This window comes from Dendropsophus ebraccatus, chromosome 9 (assembly GCF_027789765.1).
Source record: "Dendropsophus ebraccatus isolate aDenEbr1 chromosome 9, aDenEbr1.pat, whole genome shotgun sequence".
Classification (NCBI taxonomy): Eukaryota; Metazoa; Chordata; class Amphibia; order Anura; family Hylidae; genus Dendropsophus; species Dendropsophus ebraccatus.
The window spans coordinates 7,639,931-7,654,246 of NC_091462.1; the positions used below are offsets into that span (position 1 = coordinate 7,639,931).

At 45.5% G+C, this 14,316-nt stretch overlaps 1 protein-coding gene across 1 annotated transcript; it reads left to right on the forward strand.

The window, feature by feature from the left end:
- Positions 1-1,320: 1,320 nt before the first annotated feature.
- Positions 1,321-14,063, forward strand: CCDC14 (coiled-coil domain containing 14). Its single transcript, XM_069984816.1, has 13 exons — positions 1,321-1,469; positions 2,336-2,391; positions 2,510-2,585; positions 3,275-3,347; positions 3,439-3,552; positions 5,286-5,456; positions 5,555-5,637; positions 5,737-6,223; positions 6,886-7,027; positions 7,918-7,991; positions 9,739-9,957; positions 11,597-11,729; positions 12,470-14,063. Exons 1-13 carry the CDS (start codon positions 1,440-1,442, stop codon positions 13,365-13,367), a joined length of 2,556 nt encoding a protein of 851 aa, XP_069840917.1. The 5' UTR covers positions 1,321-1,439; the 3' UTR covers positions 13,368-14,063.
- Positions 14,064-14,316: the final 253 nt, after the last annotated feature.

The window sequence follows — 14,316 nt, forward strand, 5'->3', positions numbered from 1 at the left end:
GTGTGATACTACCAGTGTATCTAAGCCTCCCATGTGTGATACTACCAGTGTATCTAAGCCTTCCATGTGTGATACTACCGGTGTATCTAAGCCTTCCATGTGCGATACTACCAGTGTATCTAAGCTTCCCATGTGTGATACTGTGTGATCAGCAAGTGTATCTAAGCCTCCCATGTGTGATACTACCGGTGTATCTAAGCCTTCCATGTGTGATACTACCAGTGTATCTAAGCCTCCCATGTGTGATACTGTATGATCAGCCAGTGTATCTAAGCCTCCCATGTGTGATACTTCTAGTGTATCTAAGCCTCCCAAGTGTGATACTACCAGTGTATCTGAGCCTCCCATTTGTGATACTAGGTGATCGGCTACTGTATCTAAGCCTCCCATGTGTGATACTGTGTGATCAGCCAGTGTATCTAAGCCTCCCATGTGTGATACTGTGTGATCAGCCAGTGTATGTTGTACTTGGGCCTGTCTGTCAGTTTATTATGCACTTGTGATACCTTACTTTGCACTACCTGCACTTTGCCTTTATACACAGGTATTATCATTTTTCTTTCCTTATTGTGGGATTTAGGCAGCTATGTGCTGCCATCTTATGGACAATGGTTTTAGTGCGACTTATCATGGTGTGCACTATATGTATATGTATATGTTTTTATGTTTGTGTCTGTACTTCAATAAACTTATATTTTGTGATATATTATTTTGGGTGTGCTGGTTCAGTACTTTCTTTTCTCTATTTCTACATTTACAGTGATACTACCAGTGTATCTAAGCCTCCTATGTGTGATACTACCGGTGTATCTAAGCCTCCCATGTGTGATACTACCGGTGTATCTAAGCCTCCCATGTGTGATACTACCGGTGTATCTAAGCCTCCCATGTGTGATACTACCGGTGTATCTAAGCCTCCCATGTGTGATACTACCGGTGTATATGGAGAGACTCGGAGCCCCCGGCAGTGTTACTGTTGGATATTACAGATAGGTGAGCGCCGCCTCCTGGACAGACTAAATAGATTATTTATTTATTTATTTATTTATTTAATTTAATTTAAAACACAAAAAAAAGGAAGAAAGTGACAAAACGAATGAAGGAAGGAATGAGGGAGGGAAGGGCCGCGCTCCTCTTGTGGTTCCCGCTATGACATAACGTTACACACAGTGTTATACGGCGCGGAGCTGTGTGGCCCCTGACCATATGCGGCCTGTGCTCGGGGCCAAATATTACCCTGCAAGGTGTATGAGGAGAGACCACATGACCATAACAAAGATGGCGGATCCGATACTTCCTGTCACCTGAGCAGTAAATGATTCCCGCCACTGGGCGCCTCTCTACGCGGCTTCCGGTTATCGTTGGTTTCCAAGGAGACATTTCCGGCGCGGTCGGGACAATTTACAGAAGGCAGAAGCTGTCACACACTGTCAGGGGGGATGGCGAGAGCTGGAGGCCGGGCCGGCAAGGTGAGGACGGGGAGGCTGAAGATGGAGAGAGAGAGGAGGACGGGGAGGCTGAGGATGGAGAGAGAGGAGGATGGGAAGGCTGAGGATGGAGAGAGAGGAGGATGGGAAGGCTGAGGATGGAGAGAGAGAGAGGAGGACGGGGAGGCTGAAGATGGAGAGAGAGGAGGATGGGGAGGCTGAGGATGGAGAGAGAGAGAGGAGGAGGATGGAGAGAGAGGAGGACGGAGAGGCTGAGGATGGAGAGAGAGAGAGGAGGAGGATGGAGAGAGAGGAGGACGGGGAGGCTGAGGATGGAGAGAGAGAGAGAGGAGGAGGATGGGGAGGCTGAGGATGGAGAGAGAGAGAGGAGGATGGGGAGGCTGAGGATGGAGAGAGAGAGAGGAGGATGGGGAGGCTGAGGATGGAGAGAGAGAGAGGAGGACGGGGAGGCTGAGGATGGAGAGAGAGAGAGGAGGAGGATGGAGAGAGAGGAGGACGGAGAGGCTGAGGATGGAGAGAGAGAGAGGAGGAGGATGGAGAGAGAGGAGGACGGGGAGGCTGAGGATGGAGAGAGAGAGAGAGGAGGAGGATGGGGAGGCTGAGGATGGAGAGAGAGAGAGGAGGAGGATGGGGAGGCTGAGGATGGAGAGAGAGAGAGGAGGATGGGGAGGCTGAGGATGGAGAGAGAGAGAGGAGGAGGGGGAGGCTGAGGATGGAGAGAGAGAGAGGAGGAGGATGGGGAGGCTGAGGATGGAGAGAGAGAGAGGAGGAGGATGGGGAGGCTGAGGATGGAGAGAGAGAGAGGAGGAGGATGGGGAGGCTGAGGAGAGTGCTGATGACTTGTGGGCTGAGCTGTAGATCTGATCCGTTTCTGTGTCTGATTCCAGGTTCTCTCTTCTGGGCGCCTGTCGCTTCCTGTTAGACCAGCGACCTGTAAGAAGAGGTAATGTTTGGGGGGGGGGGAGGCTTCTCTGGGTGGAGGCTCAGGCCTCAGACCCCATTTTCCTGGAGCCTCTTTCTTTTCTCCTATTTGTTGATCTTAGTTTTCTCTCCACGTCTAGGGCTGCAGTAAGGAAATCCTCTGCGACGTCTGTGGACTCTGGCTACTCGCTGTGCTCCTCAGACTCAGACGACCAGGTAGAAGCACTTTGTGGCCAGTCCAGCAGGGGGCAGCTGGGTGAGAGTGGGGGGGAGTTGCAGGGTGCCGCTGGGTCAGAATAAGGGGGGTGCTGGTTTCAGTCGGAATACTATCAGCATATAGTGAATCTTTTGTAGTTTATTCTATTTTAAAATCTCCAGTCTTCTATTACTTATCAGCTGCTGTACGTCCTGAAGGAAGTGGTGTATTCTCTCCAGTCTGACACAGTGCTCTCTGCTGCCACCTCTGTCCATGTCAGGAACTGTCCAGAGCAGCAGCAAATCCTCATAGAAAACCTCTCCTGCTCTGGACAGTTCCTGACATGGACAGAGGTGGCAGCAGAGAGCAGTGTGTTAGACTGGAGAGAATACGCCACTTCCTGCAGGACATACAGCAGCTAATACGTACTACGTATATGGCCGCCATTTAATGGTAAATATTTGCTGTTATTTTAAAACAATGGCTGTTATATTGAAATAATGGCAGTTATTTACTGTTATATGGCGGCCATCCACTCATTTTCAACATTGTGTGAACAGATCCTTTCTGTGTTTTTAATCCACTCCTGGTTTTGGTTGCAATATGAGGACCACAATACTGACTGAAATATACGTAGTGTGAACCCAGCCTTATGGTGTACATGATTTAGGATGTTGGTAGTGATGCTCTGCGGATGGTTTTGTTGCAGGTTTTGGTCATTAATCGAGGTCTGGACCGATGTGCTGCATTACTGCACGACATATTAGAGTGTGATGCCAGAGGTACAGCTAGCATCTAGGGAGATGGGGGGGGGGGGGGGGGGGGGAGGAAAGCAGCTGCATATTTACTACAACTGTTTCATCCTGTGCACAGAGGACCCACACAGAATTCCTACTACCAAAGGGAATGCCCGATCATCCACTGTGAAAGCAAAGAAGACTGTAGTGCGGAAGCCCGCCACAGCCTCCCATGTCTACAAAGAGAAGGGTGAGTGACCGACAGGGATACTTGTACTTGTCTTATACAGATATTACATATAACACCTTCCTGACCATGTCACATAACTATAGAAATCTCCAAAGGAAAAAATGAATTGATCCAGCACGTCCAAAAAAAGAAAACTGTTAAAATAGCAAACTTTAATTCATCTTAGGTTAAAAGGTTGAGGTTCACTCCTAAGAGTGCAGTGGCTGGACGACGCGTTTCGCGCTTGCGAACTTAGTCATGTCTAAGTCGTCCGGCCACTGCACTCTTAGGAGTGAACTTCAACCTTTTAACCTAAGATGAATTAAAGTTTGCTATTTTAACAGTTTTTTCTTTTTTTGGACGTGCTGGATCAATTAATTTTTTCCTTTGGAGATTTCTGTATCAAGTGGGCTGGCAACCCGGGATCTGTGCACCCCCCCCCCATCCAACAAACAAGCTCGGGACACAAACAGGTGAGCTGACACTACCTACGACATTTGTATATTTTGTCACATAACTATACCTCAGCTAGCAGTGTGCTAGTCTGTAGAGCTGCTGTGTACAGTCTCTGGGGTCTTCTTTGTGTTGTCGAGCGGACATGTTATTATTATTCCATCAGTACAGTTACAGTGATACAGATCCAATGGGGGTCGTGGGCATTATTGTCTGATTGCATCTTTGTGTCCATGGAAACCCGAACTTCTGGATTAGCAGAGGGTCCTGACACTGTTCCAGAAGTGGACAGTCGTGACAGGTACACTTTAAGGCCATGTTCACACATGGCAAAAGAACATGTCACAGAACAGCCGCTGTCTGTGATCCCAGGAGAACATCACTTAATTTTAATTGGAATGCGGGCACATTTGGGTGTTGCTGCACTCCAATTAGCCATAATGAATAGCGGGCGCACAAAATAGACATGTCAGTGTGGCAGCATGGAACCCCGTGGTTCTATAGGCTGTAATGTAATCGGCTGCTATAATTAAACAACGGCCGTTATTGCAAACATGCAACAACGGCCATTGTTTAATGATAACATACGTTATGTCAACTTGGCCTAAAAGGGGTGGGCTTTTTATTTAGTATAATTTTGGGGTAGATGAGTCTTTTTGATCAGTTATTTTACGTTGTCTAATGTATATAAATGTTTATATATATATATATATATATATATATATATATATATATATATATATATATATTTTTTTTTTTTTTTAAACAGGGAACAGGAGCAAAATTTAATATGTGACAGAACAAATATATGTATATGGGTGCCAGTGTTTCTGAGAGAGGCTAAAAGTCAGATGGGACAAGGAAATTCAGAAACGTCCATTGCACACAAATATACAAAGTGGCCGCATTTCTGTTCCTGATCCTTTGTCCAGCCTGTGACAAGGCTCAGGAGTAAGCAGAAACATTGCCACTCTACATATAGCTTAATAAAAAAGTCACTTGGTGAGCCGTGGACATATGGTATATATTGCAGTGAACTTGGGCATCAAGGCCCAAAACACCCCCGGCCATAAAAGGGTTAATGGAAAACACTCTGTACAGGCTTGGACCCAATGGGTAAATGAGGTGAAAGGTGAGCGGGCCCTATAGAAGCAGCTCATTGCCTGACTCTGTGCCTATTCACTTACTGGTAATAGTTTATAGTGAGAGTCGGCTCTGCTGCATCTAGCAGTCAGGCTGCAGTACTAGTGTCGGTTGTCAGCACTTCTAGCCCTTGTCTATTTTCTCAATACTCTTTTTAGGATCCCTCAGAAGGACTTTTCCCCCAAGGCAGAGTAATTCTGAGGTACAGAGACCCTGTGTGAGTTCTCCGCCATTGGTTATGCCTTCACAAAATTTGGACCAGGTATCTACACAGATGCAGCATTTAAACCGTGCATCCTCTGCATTGGTGTATAGCGCTCCAGCACCAGGTATATCTACTTGAATCCCCTAAACTCCACTGTAGTGCATATAGGGCAGACATCCTGCATTTACTACTCCCGAATTCTTTTCCTTGTGCCTTTCACAGGTCCCGAAGCTTCTGCTCTGTATAACCACCGCTTACCTACATCAACCCCAACCTTGTCCCCCCAACACCCTGCACATCCCCAGGTAGGACATAGGCATACATTTCCTCTTCACTCTCCCATGCAGTATCTTTCAGGAGACTCTGAATTAAATGCAATAATTAAATGTTTCTTTTTTTTGTAGAGCTCCAGTAATCAGGATGTCCTCCAGACTCTGCCTCCAGGGGGCAGTCACCTTCCTTCCATGCCTGCTTTTCTAGTGCCTGGCAATATACAAGCACCACCACCTCATAACCCCACTGTAGCCACTGGGTACCAAGAAACGCATCAAGCCAATCTATTGTCTCAGCTGGACAATTACAAGAGTCTGATCCGGGACTCTGATTTACTGCAGTGCGTGGCTGCTCACCTAGCTCAGCTGCAACAGAGTGAAAGTCGATTGCAGAACCAGACAGCAGTGTATACAGCAGAGTCTGATAGAGAGCGGACCCAGACCGAGAGTGATGACACCTCGGGCGAGGAGGATGAGGCTGCCGCTGCTGCATCTGTACGGGAGATCAGCTGTCAGACAAGTTTCACTAAACATAAGAAGAGTCCTGAGAAGACGGAGAAAAAAATAAAGACTGTGAAATATTTACTTGGGGAAATAAAATCCTTGGTGGCAGATCAAGGTAATAATAATAATAATATATTTACAGTTGTGCTCAAAAGTTTACATACCCCGGCTGAATTTTTGCTTTTTTGTCCTTTTTTTTCAGAGAATCTGAATAATAACACAAAAACTTTTTTCCTCTTGTGTTAAGTGGTCGTGTGGCGCCATTTATTGTCATACTACTGTCTTTTTCTCTTGAATGAATCTTAATGACAACCAAAAACATCCAAATGACCCTGATCAAAAGTTTACATACCCCAGTTCTTAATACCGTGTGTGTTGCCCCCTCTAACATCAATAACAGCTTTAAGTCTTTTGTGGTAGTTGTGGATGAGGCTCTTTATGTTCTCAGATGATAAAGCCATGCAGAGAACAAAGAGTCTCCATGCAGATTCTGTCAGTTTCAAACACTCTACTACATCAGTTTACTGGGATTGACAAGTATGCGCAGTGCTGCTGCATTTGCTCTGTGTCTATACCTCACAGCATGCTCTGACACACTGGTATGCTGTATGGAATTGATGTGGATAGAGCACAGCACCAGGCTATCTTGACCAGTCTCAAAGCGAGTGAATTGAGGGCAGCACTCATATTTGACATATGGGGGAGGGACCCCTCTATACTATTTGTATTATTTGCATCCCAGTGGTTCATCCTGTGTCCTGGTCTCATTTCCTGCAGGTAACAGGGAGGCGATGCATCTGGTTGCAGAGTTGGAGCACAGCATGTCTCTGTTACCTGTCGTATCGGGCAACACCAATGTGCACGCAGAGATTGCCCTGGCCCTGCAGCCTCTGAGAAGTGAGAATGCTCAGCTACGAAGGTAAGTGCATTTCGTCTCATCATCCGGGATGAATCTTCCCTGTGTATAGCAGTCCAGAATGGAGGCAGCAGAGGTGACTGTGATCACAATATACATCACAAGTAGAGATGAGCGAACCGGGTTCGGGAACGAGTCCATCCAAACCCGAACTTTCGGCATTTGATTAGCTGGGGCTGCTGAACTTGGATAAAGCTCTAACGTTGTCTGAAAAACATGGATACAGCCAATGACTATATCCATGTTTTCCACATAGCCTTAGGGCTTTATCCAACTTCAGCAGTCACCGCTAATTAAATGCCGAAAGTTCGGGTTCGGATCGACTCGAGCATGCTCCAGGGTCGCTCATCTCTAATCACAAGGTCTCTTCCTATGGGATTTCTACAGTTTGAACGAAATATAAATTTGTGATCACCATTTCACATACAGAACTTAGAATTCCCTGCACCCTCTGTACAGCAGTTATACTGAATTGGCGACCACCAACAGTGCTAAATGGAGCAGACTGAAGACAGATTTATAGATATCCCATTGGGTTGATGTTGCATTCGGTGGGATCCACTTCAATCAGTTTTCAGTGTTTTTTCTTCCAGCAGTGTCAGTCGGCTGCCAGAATCTGCACATCTCTGTATACCTGCTGTACAGAGGGAGCAGCAATTTGGACTTCTGTATAAGAGAAACATATGAAATACATTTATTGAGTAAGAATTTTTATGAAAGTCAAGCAGCGAGGTAGCGGCTCCTCTGCTATCATCTGAGGATCAAGGGCAACATAGTCAAAGAGCACAGTCCTTCATTTCCAGTGGAGCAGTCATGAAAATGAATGGCTGAAAAGTTCTTCACATCATGGAATAACCTGGGTGTCTGTTTCTCTTTATGTCAATTGCTTTCAGGCGGCTACGAATAGTCAACCAGCAGCTTAGAGATCGGGAGAGAGTTGCAAGAACTGATGAGCAGAACTCTGAAGGTGAGTAAGGCTTCTATTACACGGCTCGATCATAAAATGTAAATGGACACCAATCTACTAGATCGGCGCTTGTTTATTGAGCGATGTCCGTGCAGTACCACGTTCCCTGGTGTCCTCGGGCCTTTCCCGATCTCTGCAGCCGGAGCTCTGCCTTCTGTTCCCATCTGTGCACTGACAGGCTGCTCAGCCAATCTCTGGTTGCGATCCTGTCTCGGCTAGTGATTGGCTGAGCAGCCCGTCAGTGCAGAGACTGGACCAGAAGGGAACAGAAGACAGTGCTGCAGAGACTAGGGAGGGCCCGAGGACACCGGGGAATGTGATAAGGTAATTTTATTATTTTATACTACATCATCAGCTGTTGACCGTGCATCATTATTACACGTAGCGATGTACACCCAATGATTTTAGGTCTGGCCCTAAAGAAACGATCAGCCGATGATTGTTTCATCAGCTGATCATTGTCTGTATCACACGGAGTGATAATCAGCCGCATTGGCTTCATTCTGACGATTATCGCTCTGTGTAATAGAAGGGTTACTACTTAATGGGGTATTCCAACGTTTAAAAAAAAGAAAAAACTGTTCTATTGCTGTAGCCAAAGAAAAAAAAGCTATATTTACCTACCGCACACACAACTTCCTGATCTAGTTATCTAAAAGTAGACAAGCTTCATAAATTGTCTATCTTAGGTAACATCATATGATAACTAGACAAAACACCTTGTAAAGAAAACCGCTCAACAGTGTCTGGTCCTGTAGGGCTAGGATGCCTCGGCCCTGTTCTGGCTACAGGAGTTGTCTGGTTAGGACATCCTCTGTTATAGGTTTCTTTGTATCAGCTACAGCACAATTGCTGCTAAATGTCCAACCATTCATCTCTCCATAAAACAACGCCTTTAGAGGTTATGCTGTAGATAAGTTACCAATACAGCCATGCATGGGGGGGGGGGGGGGGGGTCCTATATACTAAAAGCAACATTTCTGTCCCTTTCTGGACTGTTGCAGTTGTCTGTGGATTGAAGCTCTTGAGCCATAAAGACGGTGTGTAACATAGCCTTATTTTTAATGGCATCCCAGCCGGAGCGTACACACATCGTATGCGCTCCGGCTGGGATCCCATGCGGCGCCGGGAAAAAAAAAAAACTGACAAGTCAGTTTTCTGCGGCAGGAATTCAGTGAATTCCGGCCGCAGAAAGACCTGTCGGTTCACACAGTGAAGCGAGCGGCTCTAGACGCTCGTCTCACTGTGCGCTATGGGAAGCTCTGATGCAGGCACGCGCTGATGCGCCCGCATCAGAGCACCGCGGCCGGAAAGATCACACGGCCGGTACTTAAGTACCGGCCAGGATGATCTGGGCTAAGACCGGCCGTTCCGTGACACGGAACGGCCGAGTGTTCACAGTGTGTGAACATAGCCTATTTATGAACCAATATTCAATGGGCAAATATTTTTTAGGGTACCTTCACACGTAACGGGTTCGCAGCGGATTTCACACTGCGTGTTTGCAGTGAAAGACAAGTAAATGTTATTTCTAGCTGCGGTAACCCCAAATCTTCTGTGCCTGTTTACAAGTCTCCCGAGTGTCTTACTCAGTTCCGGTCAGTGGTAGGAAATGTTCCTTAACATCTGCAGCATCTTAAAGCTTTGTAAACAAGCACAGCTGGATTTGAGTCGACTTCTGAGAGCGCTGACATGACCTAGATGAATGGAAACCCTCATAGACATGTTCTCATCCTGTTCTCCGCAGTGACCGCTCTTCAGTCCATGAATGAGACACTTCAGCATCAGCTGAACGAGTCACAAAAAGGGCTCGAGGCTCTGCAGAACAAAAACCAGGAGCTGCTGAAAGTGATGGCCATCCAGGAGGAGGAGAGTAGACTGGCCGCCCAAACCATCCAAGAGAGAGAGCAGGAAATACTTAACCTCAAGCAGCAGAAGGACCTCACATCGGCCGATATGAAGAAAGGCAAGTGGCCTCCAGTGGAGGAGCATGATGGGACAGAACGCTACAATGATCTATTCATACACTACAATAACAATAAGTAAACTTCTGCACAAGTCATAGAGAATGCTCACAACATTCTTCCATAGATGTCAGTGTGTAATCTCCCGACTACAGGGCCCTATGATCTATGTGACAGCTGTAAAGCATATCTCTAATAGGCTTTCAACAGCAGCTTAGGCAAGATGACTACCCATATTATAATGTACAGAAAACAGTATATACATGCGCTGCCTGTCCCGGAAACGATGAAGGCAGCAGTGTTCTCGGTATAATGACTATCTGCCAGTCAGTATAGATCTAGAATGTAGGCTAATAGAGTACTACCTTTCCGCACTAACTCTGCCTGTTACACAGTGTAATCCTACAACATGATCCTATAGGGATGACACATGCTATAGAACAACAGATAGACAAGGGCAGTGTCTCGCTTGACAAAGAGGAACAAATTCCTCGAAACGTGCTGAAGAGCCTTCTGACCCCTATTGGGATCCGTGGCAACTGTAGTGATGTCACTCAGTACTTCCAGTGTTTGGACTATATCGGCAAGTAGGTAGGTACCACTGGCCCAGGCATGCCGCTGATATAACAGCATTTTTCTTTCACCTTGGAAACTTTGCTTGTAGTTTACACACACTAGTGAACTTCTCAGAGCATAGCCGAACAAGTGGCATCTTCATCGTCCACTGAAGCAGAGACTACAATACAGAGGACTTCAGTGAAACATCTAAGATCACTGCCCGCCATTGCCCTCTCCTATTTGTTGTTCTATAGCATGTGTCAAACCTATAGGGTCACGTTGTAGGATTACCCTGTATTACCGGCAGGGTTGGCATGGAAAGGTAGTACTACAATGTACAGGATAAAAGAAAATCTGTGAAAAAATAAAAACAGATAAAAGAATCTACATTGGTTTCACCTAGTAGAAAATAATATGACGTGGCAGATTTTTCGGAACACTTAAAGCGACTCTGTACCCAGAATGAGACCCCCCCCCCAAACCACTTTTATCTTCGGATAGCTGCTTTTAATCCAAGATCTGTCCCGGGGTCTGTTTGGCAGGTAATGCAGTTATTGTCCTAAAAAAAAAATACTTTTAAACTTGAAGCCCGTGCCAAACGGGAGTATCTGTGCCCAACTTTGCACAACCTCTCTGTCCCTCCTCCCCGCCCTCCTCATTATTAGGAATAACCCAGGCAGATTGCCTCCTATTCCCCACCTGTGGCAGCCCGGCACATGGGCTGGATTGTTAAGGTCCTGTGCAATGTTCAGCATAGAGAAAATGTTTCATTGGCATTCCTAATGCTGAAGAGGGTGGGGAGGAGGGACGTAGGGGTGGTGCAAAGTTAGGGCACAGATACTCCTGTTTGGCATGGGCTTCAAATTGTAAAGTGTTTTTTTAGGACAATAACTGCATCACCTGCCGAACGGACCGCAGGACAGATCTTGGATTAAAAACAGCTATCCGAAGGTACAAGTGGTTTTGGGGGGGGGGGGGGGGGCAGATTCTGGGTACAGAGTCGCTTTAATGTATGTCGGTTTCTCATTATACTGCAGGTTTTAGCAGTTTTCTACATTCCCCCAATGTATTTGTATGTTTCAGAAGTGGATGAGGCAGTGGGGAAGATGAAGGTCGTCCAGTTTAAGTTGGAGGCTTCAGAGAAAGAGAACCAGATTCTTGGGATTACCTTACGGCAGCACGACACTGAGATCACCAGACTGCGAGAGCTCACACGGTAAAGCCCATCACCTTTGGCTACTTTATAGTGATCACCTAATAAACATATTAGATAACTTCATAGCCGATCCAGACTGGTTGATTTGTCTGAGGTTTGGACATAGCATGTTGCCTCTGTAGAGTTGTTAATGGATATAATTCATTAGCTTCAGCGGATATAAAGGAGGATTCGTCATCTCATATGGGATCACTTAGGACCTCTCTACATATTCAGTAGAAAATGCCTCAGTATTGTTTCCATTTACCTCTGAGCTGTAACAACATCATAAAATCCTAATCATTTCCTCATTACAAATGATTCATCTTGACTATGTAAAACTTTTCAGATCAAAATTTTCGATAGCAATTGAAGGTCTTCTGTAACACATGTCGCTCTCCATGCTGTTGTAAAGGTCTGTAGGTTGTTATCGCATTAAAGGGGCCAAATATGTGTGCCGCTCATTGCAGCTTAGCTCCCATTGATGTAAACAGGAACCAGCCTTCAGTAATGTTGTGCCACCACTATAGAACCAGTGGTGCAGTTTGCAGAGCAGAGCACCAGAGTGCTGATCAGCAGGGGTGACGATTGTCAGACGGGCCAAAAGTCATGTCTCAGACTATCTCAGGCATCCTGTAGCAAAGCTGTAGTCACAGATCTGCAATATTGGAGCGGAGTCAAGCAGTGAGAACGTGTCTAACAGCACACTGCTTGGTGTCATCAAATAACAATCTTTAAGGTTAATGTGTCTCTGTTTGCAGGACCCTACAGGCCGGCATGGCCAAACTGCTCTGCAACCTCGGTAAAGATACTTCAAAACCTAAACTGGGCAGCAGCCTGACACAAGCAGCACTGGGCAGCTATGAGAGACAGGTCCAGAGCGAGCAGTGTCCGGCCAGCAACTCTATACTGAACTATCTGAAGAGGCTGGAGACAGACCAGGTGTTCACAGCCACAGACTCCTTGTATTCTGGGAATCCTCTTCCCCCTACCAGCGGCCAGGTAAGCTGCGGTAAAGATGTAAATTCTGATCAGAGTGATGACTGTATGATCAGTAATGCTCGTGTCCCCAAGAGTGCTTATCCCCCAGCATCACCTTACAGCCCCCTCAAACGCAAAGAAGACCTAGGGAGTGAATTGGGTTATGTAACCAGTGACGAGCACAGAACAGATGAGACTCTTTATCTGCCTTTGGTGAGTAGCCCCTGTAAGTCTGATTGTTCCCAGAGGCGGATGTGTACCCCACCTAAAGTTAACAGTTCAGACAGAGACCTTGACTCCAGGTGGCAGAATGATAATCACAATGGACTTTGCAGCTCTGAGAAAAATTTGGGGGTTCCCATAGATTCACAATATACTGCCCATATCTCTGGTACAACCTCCGAGGCTGATCAGCAAGATTCCAGATTGGAAGGGCCTCACCTAAGAATCCCATGTCAGTCATATCCACCCCCTGTCCTCCAGCAGCTGAGGAGCCTACAGCTCGGGGATAACCCTCCCACTGACCGATCAATGTTTGAGAGTAAACCTGACTGGAGCCTTTGCTCCTTCTCCACCTTCACGTCCCACGATGAGCAGGACTTCAGGAATGGCCTTGCTGCGCTGGATGCCAATATTGCTAAACTGCAGCGGAGCTTACAGGGCGGCACTGCTAAGTAGTACTGTGCATGCAGCGTCTGATCGTACATACTAAATTATGTTAAATTATTTTATTACTTTTATATTAATGTTTTATGATTTAAATGTTTTGTATACAAATAAAATTGAGAGATTTATGCAGTATGGAGCTAAACATAGAGAAAAAAAAATCTTACTTTTGAAGGCTAGATGTTATGTGCTTGTAGGTTATATTCATACAGATTTGGGATTCATGTCCAAAAATCCAACTTTGATGGATTACAGGTTCCAAGTTGCATGTGACTCTAATCTGTAGCAAACTTTTATACAGCCTATAGTGGGGCCGTACAAGGATGCGTGTGTAGCGCCTTCAGAAGGTATGATCAATCAATCTGCTGGGCTGCACAAATGATTGCAAAATCACCTACAGGATCATTCTTGCACCCATTTAACCCCTTCATGTCACAACTAATTTTTATTTTTGCACTTTCGTTTCTTCCTCCTCCTGTATAAAAGACCATAGCGCTTGTGTTTTCACCCTCAGACCAATATTTGGGTTTTCCTGCAAAACTACTCATACTTTGTAATGACACTATTTATTTTTTTTCTATAAAATATGGTATGAAGTGAAATTACAAGGTGAAATAATAAAAAAATATTTCTGGTGGGTTTCATGTCTACGCCATTCACATGTGGTAAAAAAAGAACATCTATATTCATCAAGTCAGTATAATTAAATTGTTTTATTCTGATGCTTATAAGGCTTTTAATTCTTGGTCTATAGGGAATCATTTTTTGCATTGTTTTCTGTAGTTTTTATTGGTACCACACTTGCTTATGTGACTTTTATCACTTTATTTTTTTTCCCCTGGGATATCATAAATAAGTAATTTTGCGTTTCGACTTATGCTTACACTGGTCACCGCAAAGGATCAGGAATGCAATAATCTATTAATTTGGTCTTTTGCGGTGATAGCAAATATGTTTAATT